The 18,114-nt window shown below is 40.5% G+C and overlaps 1 protein-coding gene across 3 annotated transcripts in view; it reads left to right on the forward strand.

Moving 5' to 3' along the window:
• Positions 1-17,911, forward strand: part of FZD3 (frizzled class receptor 3) — a 59,730-nt gene extending 41,819 nt beyond the window's left edge. For all 3 annotated transcript variants that reach the window (XM_075497654.1, XM_075497655.1, XM_075497656.1), the window contains 3 exons: positions 14,095-14,243; positions 16,155-16,388; positions 17,083-17,911. In XM_075497654.1, the coding sequence (XP_075353769.1) occupies positions 14,095-14,243; positions 16,155-16,388; positions 17,083-17,296 (597 nt within the window). In that variant the 3' untranslated portion in view covers positions 17,297-17,911. The remainder of the gene's footprint in view (positions 1-14,094; positions 14,244-16,154; positions 16,389-17,082) is intronic.
• Positions 17,912-18,114: the final 203 nt, after the last annotated feature.

An 18,114-nucleotide genomic window follows, 5' to 3' on the forward strand; every position in this document is an offset into this window, starting at 1 on the left:
ATGCAATTTCCAGTCAATTAACATACTGAGTGAAAGCAATCATTTCTGGCTGTTTTTTTAATTGGATTGACTGAGCTAGAGACAAAGGGAAATGTTGATTTCTCAACCATTATCTTCCGACAGGTTGATTTGTACTTGTACCCAAGTATGACTCCTCAAGGTCATCTGTTCCTTTTTTTTCTTTCTTTTTATTCAGTGTTTTGCTGAGGGTGACTTGCCAAAGGAGGTCAGATCTTGGTATTTCTGAGTTCTCAGTTTCATTCCGTTCTCTTTTGAATAAGCATGCTTTATATTTAGAGCAGCCTTTAATTCTGATTATTAGGGAAGCTCTCTTTTTCCACTGACTCTTTTAATTGCTATTAAAATGGCAACAAAAACTAAGTTAGGAGGTCTGATTTCTCTGGTTTTGAAGCACCAGTCACTCTTAATTGTCAGAATTGAATGTTGCAGTACATGTGTTAGGAAATCAGTCACCTAAAAAAAAGATTTAACTTTTAATAAATTAAAGGAAATTGCCTGTAATTTGCATTTGAAAATTCTGAATGGCAGTGCATTCATTAATGATTATGACTCTTTCGCTGGGTTTCAGAGTTGCTCTGAGATGTTGGACAGTCATGTCAAAACAGCTGTAGACCAGCTTGCAAAGAGAAAATCTGTAATGGGGCGTTAACTGTAGATCTCTGCCAAAATCTCAGCGGATGCTGAACCTCTATGTTTTTAAGTCCGAATGTTCTGCGTCCGGGTGAATTTCAGTGAGATGGCTTTTGTTGTGCTCTCTAGCGTTCCTTGACTATTGAATGACTTGTCCCATCAGCACAGAAACACAAGGTACAATAAATTTCGGAGATACTGCACTTCTGTGCATTTATTCCTAGTAATTCCAGACTATTATTATTATTATTTTCAACAAATTTTTAAAACTTCAGTCCTGGAAGGGTACTTACATTTGAATATCATTGGTCTCAGGACTAAGCAGCTCTGACAGTTATACTGCTGACAATAGATTTTCTTCTGAAAGCTTCAGCTTTTCAGGAAATTGTGATTGCGGTCACCACATCTATAATGCCACGGGGTATACCGTGGGCAACCCACTCCCACGGTGAGTGTTTTGAGAGGTTTGCTTAGTGGTGTAACATAAAGCTGTTCAGAATACAGTCTGTAAATACACAAATATAGACAGATGTTTACGCTCTCCATTAAAACAATTTGTTTCCAGACCTCAAATCAGTATTATTAAGTAAAGACTATACTTAAAAATAATAGATCTTTTCTAGTGATGGAATATCATGAGATATATGAACTAAGTTCATCTATAAGACTGGTGCAGATCTCTTGGACGTGTTCTGTATGTGCCTTGATGTTGGTAAACATCTGCTTAGCTTAGACATGCCTGGGCTATATAGCATGAAAATGTAACAAATACTTGCGCGTTTCAAGTTTGATTTTTCTTTTACATTATTTGTATGAACAAACAGTGCTTCCCAGCATCATCCTTCTATCAGTTATTTTTTCTTAACAGAAAATTATTCTGTTTCCTAGAAAAGTAAATGTAGACAAAGAGTACAGTATCTCTTCCCAACATGTATGAAGGTTTGCTTTCTGCATGAGCTGCGCCCACTCAAGAATCAGGTGCAGCTTCAAAATTCAATTGAGAAACATGAAATACTTCTTTTTTATAAATAAGAAGCTTCTCATACAAAAAATACTATATTTCAGTTATCTAAAGAGCTGGGTTATTCACATGTTTTCCATTAACAGTTTATATTCTCAGTAATGTGGATGTGTATTTACTTGTGGTTTGTTTATACATTTTTTCTTATTAATAGAGTTTCTGAAGTCATTATATATAATCTTTAATGCTGAATTATGTTAAAATATCTGTTATGCTCAAAAAAACTAAGACCAGTGCCTATTTCTCATTTTCACCATGAAAGAGTCAAAGTATGAACACAAAACTGATAAGCAGTATCATAAACTGATGAGTATCAAAACTCATTTGATAAGCAATATCAAAACTGGTGAGCTGTGTCATCTTCTAGGATGTAGAACATTCACAGATCAGAGTTAGGCTTTGACCAGACTGTGCTACTCCTTGCGTTTGAAATTTGGGACTTGTCTTTCCAAAAATGCATTATTGTACAGGTTTAACAGCTCAATTGGAATACATGAAAAAACTTTCATCTCTAGTCCTGCAGCAGTTATTTTGAGAGAGGACTAAGAGGAGTTTTAAGTAGAAATATGGCATTGATAACTCTTTGTCTTGCATGTATTTATTTGAGGACAGCTGAGGGTGGAAGGGACCTGTGGAGATGGTCTAGTCAAGCCGCTGCTCAAAGTGGGGTCACCTAGAGCAGATGGCTCACAGCTGTGTCCAGCTGAATTTTGAGTATCTCCATGGATGGAGACCCCACAACCCCTCTTGGCAACCTGTTCCACTGTTCAATCACCCTTACAGTATTACAGTATTCAGTATTACATTGTAAAATTTTCTCTGTTGATGCAATAACCCCGACACCAAATTATTTTTCAAAGATTCAGCTGAACTGAATTTTTAAAATCAAATAACGTAAATGATCATTAACATTATTCTGTTCACACTATAACTTGAAAAAGAAGGCCTTTAGACTAATGAATATAGTGTTTCTGTCTGTGGAGCATAAGAAATATTTTATAAATACCATGTTTGCTAAAATAGCTATTTGCTGCTTCTCCTCTGAACTTCTGTACTTTTGCTTTAAGCTATGGTTTGGCTATTATTTGCATCTTTACAAAATTACACTAATCTGTTTCTTGTGACTTCATCTCCAGCAATTTCACAGTGTGGCAATTACTCATTCTGAGCCATTATTGGAACAACTATAATCTCATGTGCAACTAGTTTTTTCTGTATGGCATTATGTGACTGACTGCATTGTGTTGGATCAAAAAAGACTGTAAGAAGAAAACAAAAATAAATGAAAAGTAATGAAAGGGTGCCAGGAATAAAGTTCTGTCAGAGCTTGTCCTTGGAGGAGGGTGTAAGGGTGTACATAGCCTTGCCAAAGAAGAGTAAGAAGGGACGCAGTTGCAGTTTTAGAAATCCATAAGGGACACTTAAAAAGAGCTGCTAAAGTCAAATGGCAGTGCTGGCAGAATGATAACGTGGTCATGAATAAACTTCAATTGGAAATTAGAGAATTACATGATGAATTGAGGGGGGAGCTCATGATTTCGAGATAAAGCTGGATAACTGAATAGACTTGTGTCCCATTGCTGGCTGCAGCAGTGGAAGACTTGACTTGACCAAGGATGATGCTTTTGTTCTGTGTTCTTAATGCCAAGTGTCTTCATTCAAGTCGTGGAAATTTATTAATGGGGATATATTCCAAGCCTGGGTCGTAGTAAGCTTGCTAAATTTTGTCTTGCAAGAATTTAATAAATTCAAGAAAGAATATCTACTGCCAAAATAGATATTAAGGCTGCAAAGATTTTAGTCCAAGTATATTTTTAGCAGCAGGGTTGACAGAAATCAGATTTTCTGATTCGTTAGTGGGGGTTTTTTTCCTGATTTAATGTTTAATTCCCAATGAAGTGCTAATATCTGAAGAAAAAAAATGCTATTCTTTCTGAATGGCAACAGGGAGCTTCCAACCTCTCTGGCCATGGGACAAATCTGCCAAATGCAACCTACTGCATCGACCCCTCAGTGTCCCTTATTTGACAGATTTGCCAGTAATTCAGGTAGACATCTCATTAATCTCGTCTTAATCTCTGTGAAAGATAGGTGTATCAAGCAGTGTGTTGTGGTGTTTTATCAGCAAGAAGTGTTTGCTGATAAAGCTTTGTTTCAGCTGTAAGTTTACTGACCCTTTTTTAGCCCATGCCAACCACAATCCCTGTTTGGACAAAGACAGAATACTACAGTAACGCCATCTGGTTCCGCAGCAGGGGTAAGGACAACTGCTTGACTTTTTTTTTGGTGAGCATTGGGATTTAAGTAAGAGAAATCATAATAGATCAGGCTTGTTTCATCCTTTGTGTGAGTCATGCCTTGACTCCAAGTGATACTTTGTCATTTTAATCTGTGCGTTAGTCACAGGTCTGTAAGGGAAAAAAGAGTTTATGGGTCCTTGGACCTGTTAGGTCAGCCAGCTACAGTTCATCCAAAAGGGGTTATTCGGGAGAGGGGCTGAAATGGTCCAAAGTGAGGAATATGTTCAAGAATTGTGACGTGATTCTTTTATTCCAGCGACGAGAGGGAAGATAAGCTGTGCTGGGGAAAACAACTGTGTGGCAGGTGGGGACTTGTTTGCTTTTTTCTCTCTGCAGAGGACACCCCACTTCAGCTTGTACATGTCTGCAGGAAAAGGAAAGAGACGTCCAAGTCTCTCATGGGTACTACACTCAAGCAGACTTGCTTTTCCCATGCTTAATGCCCAGCGTTAGTGCGAAGAGACTTGTGATACCAGTTCCTCATAATGGTAGAACAGAAGGCAGGTGCTTGGGCAATCTCTCTAATTATAACCCATGGCTAGCACTTAAAAAATTAGTTGCCGTGATTGAATGCTGTCTTCCGTTTCGAGATAAAGCCACAAACTACCAGACATCCTGACAGCTTCATTGAGATTCAGCTTTCCCTTGATAAACAGGGCGTTCCCCCAGAAGTAGTCTCCTGAAGCTGCAGAATCAGCCTGTCCCAAGATTGTTGTGATACCTGTAAGATGATCACTGAAGCTGTAGTCTTCTGCATTCCCAGCCCATGAACGCAAGAGCAGTCAGCATCAAACTTCTTGATGATTGCTGGTTACTGACATTGTGACTAACTGCAGGGCCCGAAGGGCAGAAGCGTTGGAGGCGAGTTATTAGACTCTAGTCATGAGTCAGGACCTTTTTAGTTGTCCTCTGGGATCCCTTTTCAAGAAGGAGATAAATGAGGAAAACCCTGCAGCATTACCTTGTGAGAGGCCACTCTCTCTGCTGTGTTATTCTTTATTCAAGCTATTTTTCCAGTAGATGATTAGGCTGCAGCATGTTCCCCTGGCATAACGCAGACAAGGGATGACTTCTGGTGAAAACCAGTGCAGTTCTTCTATGAACTGAATGATTTCTTCCCCATATATTTCTTTCCCATAACATGCCAGAGAAACTCAAGAGAAATTCTTCTAAAATATAATTCATTGCCTCTTAAATGTTCTGTAGGGGCAGTTTTCCTAAGGATGTATTTTTTAGGCAGTTACACAGGATTAAATTCTTGACAAAAATGTATTGCAGATGAGTTTGGCATGGTGAGACGGATCTGCAGTGCCTGGGCTAACGCTTAACTTCTGTGGTGAATAAGTTTCCTCCAGAATAGCCTGTATCCCATTAAGATGGTAATTTTATAAGCTTTTATTACAGTGTCTTATTTATTTATTTTTAGCTTAGGTTAGGTTTCAAAGCTCTCTGTTACTGGCCCAAGTCTTGCATAGGCTCATCACTTTGCTTTAATTTCCACTCTGGGTATATAGCAACTCAGTAGTTATTAAGTAAGTCTGGAGAACAGTTAGTAATGCTTTTTCATAATTGTTCTAACAATGTAATTGTTTTAATGTGAGCCAATGGCTAAAGTTAATGCATGGAGCTTTCATGCTCCTGCGGCTGAGGAGAGCGCGACTGAGAGCAAGAAACAAAGAACATCCGTGTTCTCACGTGATAGTGCAGTGCTGCGCCTTCAGAAATCCTCCGGTCCGAATGATCGGATTTATTCTGCTTGGAATAGTCTGGATATCTCATGAGCCATGTGGCTTTTGGTATTTAGAACCAGAAAAGTTTCCTTTCGTTTCTTGTGGATGCAGGGAAGTCTCCTGATCCTGTTGAGACTGTTTCACACAGACTTGAGCTATTCTGAAGCTCCTGAAGTATGTATTGGCTTTGCCACTAGCTCTTAAATGAGGGCTAAATCAGGTTAGCCATTACCTTTTTTTCAGGTGCTTTTAGTTCCTCAAGTCTTCAGCTTGTGCAGCCTAGTAGCCAGAATGGTGGCGTGGATTTGCTTGTTGGATAAGAGTAAACCAGGCAAGTTGCAAGAATTTAATAACCTGGAAAAATAATTTTATTTTACAGTGACAAATGCTACTACATTTTACTGGGAAATGCGCAGTGTGAGTATAATATTCTAAGTCTCAAAGCAATGACAGCAATGGAAATGGTTATGAAAGTGAGACTGTTGGATCAGATTCCCTTTGGTCTTTCCCCCACTTCTCCCATTTTCAACAAAAGGATGGGTTAATTTGAATTTCATTGCTTTTTATCCTTAGGGAAATATCAAATGATCAGTGTTATTGTGGAACCGTGCCCCAAAGGAGGGGGACAGGTGTTGTGTTTGTGCTTTCACTTCACATATGCAGCAAGCTCATTAATTTGCGATTTCATACATTTTAGTGGGAAGAGGCCACTGGTCTCTGTCACTAAAAAGCAACCGTGATTGATCGTTCAGGGGCAGAAGGGGAAAAGATTCAGAAATTAGTTATATAAGCATCTTAAATTAACAATGTGCCTACAAAGAAGCGTTGGGTTTTCCCTGGAGGAATGCTGAAATTGATGTTTTTAACCTCCTTTCTGAACACCTGCCACTGTGTGTTTCAGTAGGGGAACAATGCATTCAAACGAATGTCTTCTTGTATTCACTAAGGAAAGGACATTTCTCTTTGATGATCTGTACCAACCCAGCTGCTACGCCAACCCAGCAGATGGGAGGAAAAAAATGGGTTACAGAAATCTCGCTATCGCATATGCAATCTTGGTATCTGACAGAACTTGTTTGTTGGTCTTCACTAGGTGAAACATCGGTGCCCGTGCTGCTTGCGAGACGTGTCTGAACAGAATAGAGCGGAGTGTAGAGCACGCAATCCAAACCCCTGCGTCTACATCTTGTTGCCTATTTTTTCTTGTTAGCTGAATGCCTCTGAAGGCCTAGAGCTGCACAGCAAGACAAATTCAATTCAGGGACTTAGATCTGTACAATCTAGCATTCACATCGGTGTCCACATGAAGCCCGTCAAGGCTTTCCAACCACATCTTCATATGTGGCTGCCTTTGAGCAGGTCCAACTCAATGTGCAATGAACAGGCTGTCACTCAAGAACGATGCTAACTGATTTGTGCCGGCTTTGCTAAATTGCCAAGTTCTCATGTTGCTAGAGTGTACGAGCCCCTTCTGCATCTCCGGGAAGGCGATTGGGTACGAAGGAAAATGGAGAATCACCACCAGTATTACCTTTCCTCTAGGAGAGGTTCTCATCTTGAAGGTTGTCGCCACTGGCCGCCTTCTGGTCTCTGTTTCCTTGACACTGTCTGCCCTCAAGGAAAGGCAGCTCCTGATGTTCAGAGCAGACCAGCATGCTTGTAAGACAGGCTTTTATCTAGAAAGAAAGGTATTGTCACAGTTTTTTAAGGCCCAGAGGAGATCTGCAGCGTCTCTAGATCCGAGTCAGTGGCTCACCAATATATAAGAGGTATTTTGAAAGCCTTTGATACATGATAATGAGGAGAGCGCTGAGGTTAACAGACGTAAAGAAGGGTCTGGCAAGGGTGCCAAGAGGGAAACAGAAGAAATGACTGCATTAAATTACTTAGTAGATGTTCACAGTTATTGTTTCAGCTGATAACGCGAGTGTAGCAGGCCTAAACTGTAGTATTAGTTTTAGAGGTTTTTTTCCTCATTGGCTGCATCTGCAGTGGAATTCAATCTCTAATATTAAAGGGATCACTTTTATAATGGGTTTCATGCTTCTCCATCTGTGCCAAAAAAGTAATAGTATTTGAGAGCTGTTATTTTATAGCTGAAACGGTGTTCGCCCTCTATTTTTAGATGCACGTTGGGACTTTTTATTAGTGTTTCACAACTTGGATTACTTGCAGAACAAAACTGAAAGTTGAAGTTAATGCTCATACAGAGCTAATTGCAAGGGAAATTACTGTAATATATAATCTGCGGTTAATACTGAAGTCCTAAACTAGACAGCTAAGGTGAGCTGGATGGTGCTGCAGCTGCAGAGGGTATTTTGTGATCAAGTGCTGCTTTAGATCCCTACTTTGAAAGCTGAATATCTAAAACTCAGTCAGTGTTTAAACCATTGGGGGTGGCACGAGGATGTCCACATCTCTACAGGAAGGGTAGAGGATGTAGCGTGTTACTATATGAAAGTTATTGCAGTACATCAATAATGCGTTGTAACACAAAAATGTAACAAAGAATGCCTTCAACATACCTTGCTAAAATACTCTTAAATCTTTAATTGTATCTTGATAAGCTACATACCATGCACTTAAAATCAAAGCACAAACAGCAGCAGATTGTATTTCTTAGGCTCTTTTTTTCATGTGCCACTGAGAGTGTGCTTTTTATGATATTTAACAGTCTATCTCCTGAGTAAATTACAACATAATAACTATTAGCAGTGCTTTGCTTGCACTGTAAGTCTATAAAAGAAGAGGACATTCTGCATAGAGAGTTCACATTAGTGATTTTTACTCCTTGTTATTACAGTATTTGTTATGTGTAGTTGTATGGAGCTCAGCATAAGTCAGCAGCTGTGAAGGGTTTTGTAGAAAAATAGGAGATGAAAATACCTTTAAAATTCTTAGTAACTGCATTTCCGTTTCTTTTCCTTCTTTCCGTTATATCAACAGTTTAGCTTTCAGGGGTGTTTCTTAAATAAACTTTGATATTTGTAGCAAACAGTCTCAATGATGTAAGTTTACCCATTTTGTTGTTCTCATAAAAGGACTGCAACATTTTCATTCAGAACTTTTTACTGGAGAGAGATTTTATCTGAGAATACAATTTTAAAAGAAAAACTTGTATTCCCATTCTTGCCATCTCTCAATTTCCAAATTGTATGTTCTACCACACTTCAGTTTTAGTAGTTTTAAAATTGCAACCATTTTTCACTCAAAGTTGAAATATTTCCGTTAGAAAGAGCAATAAATACATACTGTTTCTTTAGATGTTTCCCTACATCGTCACTTTTGAGGAGGTATGTAGACTCAATTAGTGCTTAAAGAAGTTTGCATTTGTTTAAGCTCAAACATATTTGCTTATATTCTGAATTCTTAAAAACACAGTTGGAAAGTGCATCAAGTGACCTTATTACGTAAGCATGGACGGCATCAGGGACCCGAGTGTCTCATTTGTCGATTAACCAGTCTGCCCATTTTTCTTCATTTCTGTTGTACCCAAAAATTGGGTGACTTCTCTCTTGCCTCAAATTTGCAAAAGGCCTTCTGCAAAGAATCAGACAAAGCTGAGCTAACGGGCTGGAGAAAAGGAGACAATTATAATCTCTGCAGGCATGGGAGGATGGTCTTCTACAGCATCTAGGACCGCATTATATATTCTCTGCATCATCTTCTCTGTCCAAGAAGATAACTAGAAACTCGGGATCTCGTCCAGTTTTCACTGTCATCTTCAAAGGCGGTTACGCATGCAGATGTCATGTTTTAAAGAATTTGGAATTTAGTGAAGCGTTGTCTCCTCTTTTAGTCATTCAACTAAGACAAGTTGTAAAAATTAAGATGCTGATTATTTTAGAAGTGTTACAGCAGCAGCTTTTTGTCTAAGTACTCCCCCAGAAAATTATTGAGGTTTCATGTGTTGGAGTTGGATGCTTCTGGGAAGCGTTTGGGTCCTGCACAATGAATGTGTTGAGAAAAGGAAGAGCAAATGATTTTGTAGTGCTGGAATTGCTGGCATTGATGCCTCAGCCGATCCATACTTGCCTCGGTAGTCCCAGTTACCTGGATTTTCTCAGCAGGAGGCATAAATAGTAATAGGCGAGCTGAGCTTTGGAAGCTGAGGATATATAAAAAATGGTTTTAAAATAGCAGAAGTGCTACTGAAACAGTTTCAACATTCTACTCGCTGCCAGTGGGGATTTACTATAAATAAGGACCCTTATTTCTAGAACTATCAATGTTGTGGTTGCGTAGCAAAGCAGATCTCATTAGCAGATGCTTTTGGAAAATGTTTTGCATTTCAGTAAAGCCGTGTGTGAAGTTTGGCTATTCCAGGCCAAATTATAATTTCCTGTATTGTGAATATATCTAACCACGTTAAAGTCTTCAACGCTTCGCTATTCTAAGTTTTATTTTTTACTCTTCCTATATAGCCGGGCAGTATAGCAAAAGTGAAAATCTCCTGGATTTAAGTTCTGAGGGTGAACACGAGTGAGTTTTTGCGTAGTTTTACTGCTTTTAAAAACTGTGCAACCTGCTCTCTGTCCTAACGAAAGAAAATGGCAGCGTTTCGGGCTTGAAGTTACACAAGTGCCATGCTTCTGGGAACTGGGCTCGGAGGCTTCGGGTTTAAACACCTGGTATTTTCAGTTTTATAAGCCTGGAATAGTAATTTCAAGGGTTTTTTTTCCTGTGTTAATTATTATAAATGTCTCATAATCTGCAGATATATGTTGTTTAAAACAGGTGCAGTCACTTTAGTATTAATGATCAGTGAGTCTAATAGGTGTTACTACTTGAATTGCTTGCTTTGTGCAAAGAGGCTTATTTTCAAGAAATGTATGCAATGATCTCTAATAACTTGCTTTGCCGAAGAGTAGGATGTTCTTCCTTTCACCTGAAAGTATTTGTTGTATCTATTTATTTTAATTTTTGCTTGGAATTATTTATAGCACCCAGCATGAATATGTTGAGCCAGAGGTTTTGATATCAAGTGATTTACTAGAAGATCTTCATGGAAGTAATATAATTTACTTAGTGCAACAGGGATTTGTAATATATTCAGTATGGGCAATAGTACACATCACAGCACCTGATTTCTGTTGGCTCTGACATAAAGCAGTATGAGTCAGTCAATAAAATAAAGATGTCCTGTAGTACAGTGAGCAACTGAGAGCTTTAGTGCTAGAACTGTTGTTTTATTCTTAATGCAAGAATCAAAATTAAATTCCCCTCAGGCCGGTAGTTATGCCAGGGGAGACTTGGCCCAGCGGACAAGCATTATATATAAACATAAAAATTTACCTGAATATTACCTTCATTAAGAAACAATGAATTTCACCATTTATTCCACTTAATGCCACATTTGCACATTATGAAATGAGATAATAAGGTTAATTTTTGAGAGCTTAATTTTGTTGGATAATTTTTTATTGGGTAATTGTTAACGTTTTTTTTTTTCTTGAGTGGAATCTCACAGGTTGACTACAAAACCACCTAGAAAGCCTTCAGACTCCTTTCGCATGGTTAAATGGATGCAAGTGTAGGAAGGTCCATAGTGTCATCAAAGACCTTCAACATCAGTGTTTTTCCTGGGGCACAGATGGATGGAAAGCATGCGAAGCAGCGCTGAGGAAAGAACTGACATGGGGAGATGACATGAAGATAAACTCTAAGAAACATCTTATAATAATGCTCATTATGTTTCTGCATGTAATTGAAAGATGGGCACGTAGTTACCGAAGACAAAAATCAATGGTCCTGAATTCTGGTCATGTTCTAGTCTGCCACAGTTGTGCTGTGTGATTTTGGGCGAGACACTTAAATTCTCCTCGTTTTCCATCTACAACAGTGATACTATTAAAAAATGTGTAATAGTACAAAGTATTAGAACAATGATTGCTGTATTTTCACTGGCCTGTATAGAAGTTGTGCTGCCCATCAGCATTATGTGGTTGGAAAGTCATGGGGCGTGAGCCTACTTCTGGCAAATCATCTTGACACAGTGACTACACTGAACTCAGATTTTCAGTTTGGGGAAAAAAATGGTTCTTCATGTTGTTTTAGGAGATTGTCTACATGTTTCTACATTAATATAGTCTGGTAGGGTCAGAGGGAAGCTCTGACTATCACTGTCAACAACATCATCTTTCGTAAACTGATAACCTTAAAAGATAACGCTCAACCTTAAAAGATGCTTGTCCCCACCATTCCTGTTGGAAAGCTATTCCAAAGTCTTGCTCCTGTAAGGATGGCATTTCTTCGTGGCTGATGCAGCCATATTTTTTTTCCTATTGCTTAGCTTAAATACTGCTAGGTGGGGTTTTTTGCCATTTCAGTATTTAGATATTTCATATTCTGTAGCAATTATTTTTCTCTCACCTTCAAGTCTTTATAGGCCAGACAAGCTTCTTGCAAGATAGGGTGTCTGTTCCCTCTCATCCTACTAGCCCTTCTCTATATCCCTCTGCTTTCCAGGAAGGTGAATTCAAACTGAATTCCCAGAACTGTACAAAGTATTTCAGTCTCACTCTTACCTTACAGAGCAATGTTCCCCTGGCTTGAAACGGCTTGTTTGATATTTTCTTCTGTTTTAAACAGGCCAGTAGATATCCAGATTGCTTTCTTAAGTGTAACGGTTTTTATCAGCTGCGTCACCATCAGTCTTAAAGCTGTTGCTGCAGGTACTCCTTGTTGGAAAGAGACCTAATTTCATGAGCATCTCCCCGTGATTAAACAGCCCCAAACCTTCCTGCCATACTAATCCTTGAGCCATCTGTGGATCTTTGTTATCCTATTATAACTTTATTTCTGTTGGGATCAGGAAAATTTAACAGGAGATCAGTCGAATTTCCACTTGTTTAAACATCTTTCCCAGCCTCAGCATTACACATCCTAAAGCCATTCTAGTGTAACCCTGTACTGTCACGTGTCGCGATATGAGACAGTCAGTGATGTCTTCCCCTCGCCTGTCAAGTTCCTTTTCTGCCTCACGTCTGCTGCTTGTAGCTGTGCTCTTCTCGGGCAGAAGACCCTTCTGCTCTGGATCTCCTCTGGCTCAAGGCCTGTCAGTCCTTACCAAGGAGTCCCCAGCTACGGGATCTCCTTCCCTCCCTTCTGGTCTGCCTTCTGCTCTTGCCTTTACATCTCCCGTCCTTTCACATCATCTGCTTATCATTCGCATTCTCTCTTGGTCCCTGGCTGCCTTCATTTTCTTTCTCTGCTTACAGGACTACCCGCTCTTCTCCTTTATTGTGCCATGTCTGTTCATAGTCCTCATCCCCTGTTATAATAAAATTTTTCAAGGTGTTTTGCAGACCCATTCCTTCAGACTCAGCCTTGTTGTGGGCAGTTTTATTGTCTTCCCTGGTTGCTGACTATGTTGAGTCTTTTGACTGATCCCTCATTTAGGTTTTCTGACCAACTCTCCCTCAGCTGTGATGAAAAGCAGGGAACCTCTGCCTATACCCCAAGTCATTTAATGGCCAGTGGATGTTTGCAATCTAGAGTGCCTTCCATGGTCATGGTGTAAGTGACAGTGTCACACAAATGCTTACAGAGGACTTCATGACACCAGAGGTAGTTACACTAACTTAACTACACCAAGTTAGTTCCTTTCCTCTACAGCCTTCTTGTATGAAGACGGTGGTATCTTTCAGGCTTGCACTTGAAGTTCTCTGTCCTTGAGTTCTTCAGCGTTGGAGTTGGCTTATCGATTCAAGAGAGTCCCTGAATGCCTATTTGGTTTAAAGCTACCTTACAGACCTCCCTGGAAATAATATCTTTGCATCGTCTCTGCACCTTTTCCATACAAACCCTTTGCATATCAAAATATTTGCAAAAATAGACATGGTGAGCTTTTTCAAATTCAGTTGATCTTGTTGAATAACTGTGGAGAGGTAGGAGTTTCGCTGGGGCAGTAAGAATCAAGCAGTCGTACCTTGCCAATGCCTTGAGTTCTCCAGGGAGGGAAACTATGGGTATAACCCTCCACTGAAGGGTAAGGAATAAAGGATCAGCGTTGAACATCCCATGAAGCATTTCACTGGGATTTTTCCCAACAGGAAATGTAGCACCTGGTTTTATATAGGTTAATTCCATCCAAGAAACGAGTCTTTATAATTTGTAGACTAGAAAATATTTCACAATTATTCAGGGCACAGACAAAAGACCAGAAATACAAATAAAGGCCAAGACCTCACAGCAGCTGAATCTTTTGTTTTACTCGACAGTGGGCTGTACAACACACTCGGTCATGCTCTCTAGAGCCACGAAACAAAGGAACCCTGTTGATGTTTACTTTGGCTCAAGGCAGAGAGTGTGATTTTAAATGAGTTAATAAATGGAGTAGTGAACTATGCTGGTTTGTATAATCTTCTTTTCCCTTTTTTTCTCTCTCTAGGTCACTCAGATGAGTCGTCCGGATTTGATTCTGTTTCTCATGAAATATCTCATGGCTTTGGTCGTTGGGATACCCTCTGTCTTCTGGGTTGGAAGCAAAAAGACCTGTTTTGAGTGGGCTAGCTTTTTCCACGGACGCAGGAAAAAAGAGTGTGTATTGATATCTCATAGATAAACTGGTTGAGTATGGGCAGATCGTCTCCTCTTCCCTTGTAGTCCTGGAAGAGCACTTGGTTAGTTTTTCATGGAGGCAAAGAGAGGAGCAGATAGGAGCAGCTTTCTTAGAAATCTCTCACTATCCAAAATGGAGCAAGGAAGGACAGGATGAGTAACAGCTCAAAAAACCCCTGAAGAATTTTTGCTTATTTTTCCATAATTATTCTTTGGTCCCAGAATCAAATCTACATTGCTCTGTCTGTTTCTAAAGTATTTTTTAACAAGAATGTTTCAGCTGAATATTACAACTTCTCTGCCATTGACTGAGAGGTGGAATTGAAAGGTTTTATTTATAAACGTGCTTATCTGGTCAACTGAATCAGACCTTTAAATTGAAATTAAACGTAAGTTCTTTTCACAATGATTGCAGTTAAGGGCAATTGTCTCTGCTTTTAATCTTCCCTGATGCATTAGTGCCAAGGCACAGTTTGATAAAATGACAGTCTTACAGCTTCTGTGAGATTGAAATTAATTTAGACTAAGGTATGGCATAAATTTAGAGACAATCTATATGATCACGTAATAGCTATGAATAGCTATTTTCATAATCGTAAATATTGTCTTGTAAGTAGATGTTTCAAAATAGATACACAAGTATAGCAAGCCTTTAAGTGACTGCTCCATGACTTTGACTTGTACATCCTTAACAGACCTGGCCTTCTGCTGAGGTTAAAGTAAAATTACCTTCTGTAGAGTTGGAGTAAATTTTTCTTTATTCGACAGAGAACCTACTAAGATACACACGGGGTTAACAACAACTTAATACGATTTTAATACATGTACATACATTTAGATGGGATTTACATAGAGGTGACATGCTAGTTTGGTGGGTAGAGGACGGGAATGGAGTTAATGACGGCGGAGGAAGCTGTTTTACAGGGCTGTCTTATCTTGGACGTGCTATCTCAGGGAGAGCTGGGTGGCTCCTGGAAGTGCCATCCTCTCTCCTGGTGCAGCCAGGCAGCAGAGCAGCTCCCACGCACAGCAGCGTCTGTCTGGAGCCAGATTCCTTTGCCGGCCCCATTCATTGAGCAGTGAGGGGCAGAGCCGATGCAAACCTCCCTCCTTAGGTCGCCCGTGATCCTCTGTGAGTGCAAAAATTGAGAGGAGGAGCGAGCCAGGCAGAGGACACGGAACATGAAAGAATACTATAGAGGATGGGAGGGGAGGAAAAGGCCTCCCCACAAAAAAGAGATTAAAAACAAAAGAAAAAAGGAATGTCGAGGATGTGATAGCACCTCCTTTCATCGTGCTATGGTAGAGCGGCCAAGTGTGTGCCCCTCTGCCAGCCCTTCCCAGCAAGGGATTTCAGCAAACAGAGAAGCTGTGGGACTGCAACCACTGATCTAACGGCTACAGGCCAGTTGCTTATGCATTGTTAGAGATGTTGTATTTCATCTGGTGTTCTCCTCCTGCTGCCAGTTTTAATCCAGATTGTAAATGCTCATTTGAGTGAGGAAGCGGCTTCCCATGTTCCCTGAGAGGCAGTTCCCTGGGTAATCTGAGCTCGCCGAGTCACAGCGCTATCCCAAGGACTTCCTTGTAGCAATATTCATAAACTAAGGCCATAAGCAAATACACTGCCATTATTCCATGTGTCTAGGCTAGAGGGTCAGACACAGGGATTGGGAAGGATTCAAGAATATGAACTTTGCTAAAATATCCAAATGTAGAGGTGCTTCAAAATTAGGCAAATAGAGCTATTATAGTGTAAATAAATGGTCTTATTTGCCAAGCTGTGATATTTTCCTGTTCCGTTTGTAAAATAGTTATAGTGCTGTTACTGCGATCACTTTTATATTGCAGTCATCAACGTTCACTGTTCAAATTGCATGTCTTGTTCAGAGTTGTAAATGAGAGTCGGCAAGTGCTGCAAGAGCCAGACTTTGCTCAGTCTCTTCTGAGAGATCCCAATACCCCCATCATCCGAAAGTCAAGAGGCACTTCAACCCAGGGCACCTCGACTCACGCCTCCTCTACCCAGCTGGCGATGATGGACGACCAAAGGAGCAAGGCAGGCAGCGTCCACAGCAAAGTGAGCAGCTACCACGGCAGCCTGCACCGATCGCGTGACGGCCGGTAGGTTTCTTCTCCTTAAAATCTTGCAGAAAATTGGACAAGCCTCTGCTAGCCGAACATTCAGCCATCGTGTTGCTAAAACTGGAAGCTCTGCTAATATTTACTTTCTCGGATTGCGTCTCCTCTCCCTGTTAGCGTCTGGATTGGGAAGGGAAAAAATACCACGGTATTTTTTAGTGTCTGCGCTAGTCGTTGTGAATTACACAGCATGAACGTGTTCAGCGCTGGTTTTCCTGCCAAGGCGGTGATCTGTGTTACATCATCTAAGTGCATGGGAAATCAGATCTGTCCTAAAGGCAGCTTAGTATTTTTGTGGCTGGTTTTGTCTGTGTGTAAATTGATTTTGTTTCTGTAAATAGTCCTAGCCCTGCTGAAGTAAACAACAATAAAAGTTACCCGCTCTAACTTGAGGTGTAGTTAAGGTTTATAACCTGCTTTATCATCAGGTACTTTACTCACCTAATTATCAATACTATACATGGCGCTGTAGTAAGAACCACGCTTCATAAGGAGTTGAAACAATTTGCCTGGGGGCTGTGTGAGCTAAATGACTGAGCTACACAGAGAACGACTTTCTTCACAAAAGCAGAGGGTTTGTGTGTGTGCACGTGCACAGGCACCGAGATTTATTTACATTCTTTCGTGACTGCGGCGGTAACAATCATAATAATTGTCCTCTATTTTTATAAATTAGGTACACTCCCTGCAGCTACAGAGGCGTAGAAGAAAGACTACCTCATGGCAGCATGTCACGACTGACTGATCATTCCAGGCATAGCAGTTCTCATCGGCTTAACGAACAGTCACGTCACAGCAGCATCAGGGATCTCAGCGGCAACCCCATGACACACATCACGCACGGGACCAGCATGAACCGCGTTATCGAAGAGGATGGCACCAGCGCTTGAGCCGCTTGTATCGGAAAGGAGTAGTTGGTGTGGTCGCACGGCTCGTGGTCCCTTCCTCAGTGACGTGATGATGCTCAGTATTATCATGCCTCTCATCGGGTGCTGATTTTGTGCATCAGGAAGCCGAAACTGGCTTCTTCGTGTCGAAGCCAGCGTTCTTGTACTTGCGTCACAGCTAGAGTGTTCAGCAATCTTGAATTATTGAGTAAAAAGCTGGTTGCCTCATTTGAACCTATCTGTAGGTAATTATTTATTCAATAACTGTTACTCATCAGACATCATTGCTGAATTCCTTATTCTTTGTTGAAAAAAATCTCCCCCTCCCTCCGATGGCTCGGCGTGGCGGTAGGTGTTACCCTTGAAAACTTGCTGGCAGGGTCACGCTGAGATTTTTGCTTGTAGGGCGTAAGGGAACTCTTGAATATTGAAGGAATTCCTCCACGCACCTCTCTGATGAGATAACGAACTGATACTCGTTTTCATCAAGCACAGGGGGAGGGGACGTATATTAATGCTGTGTAAAGGACATTGGCGCGACTCGGCAGGCTTTTTTCATGATTACACTGGAAACGCAACACAGGAATGAGCAGTCTGGAGAAGGAAAGGAAAGGAAACTCCGCTGATGATCACCAGCTCTGACCAGAGCTGTTCAGGCTCAGTTGCTGGGATGGGGCGGGAGGGTGGGGGGAAGAGAGAGGCAGGGAAGAGTGATTTTTGTATAACTTGTATTGTCCTTGCTTTTTTACAAAATGCTATTTAAATTTTCTACTTGTTTACAATTTACGTAGGAAGAGATCAATTTTAAAACCAGTTATCTA

This window comes from Mycteria americana, chromosome 3 (assembly GCF_035582795.1).
Source record: "Mycteria americana isolate JAX WOST 10 ecotype Jacksonville Zoo and Gardens chromosome 3, USCA_MyAme_1.0, whole genome shotgun sequence".
NCBI lineage: Eukaryota > Metazoa > Chordata > Aves > Ciconiiformes > Ciconiidae > Mycteria > Mycteria americana.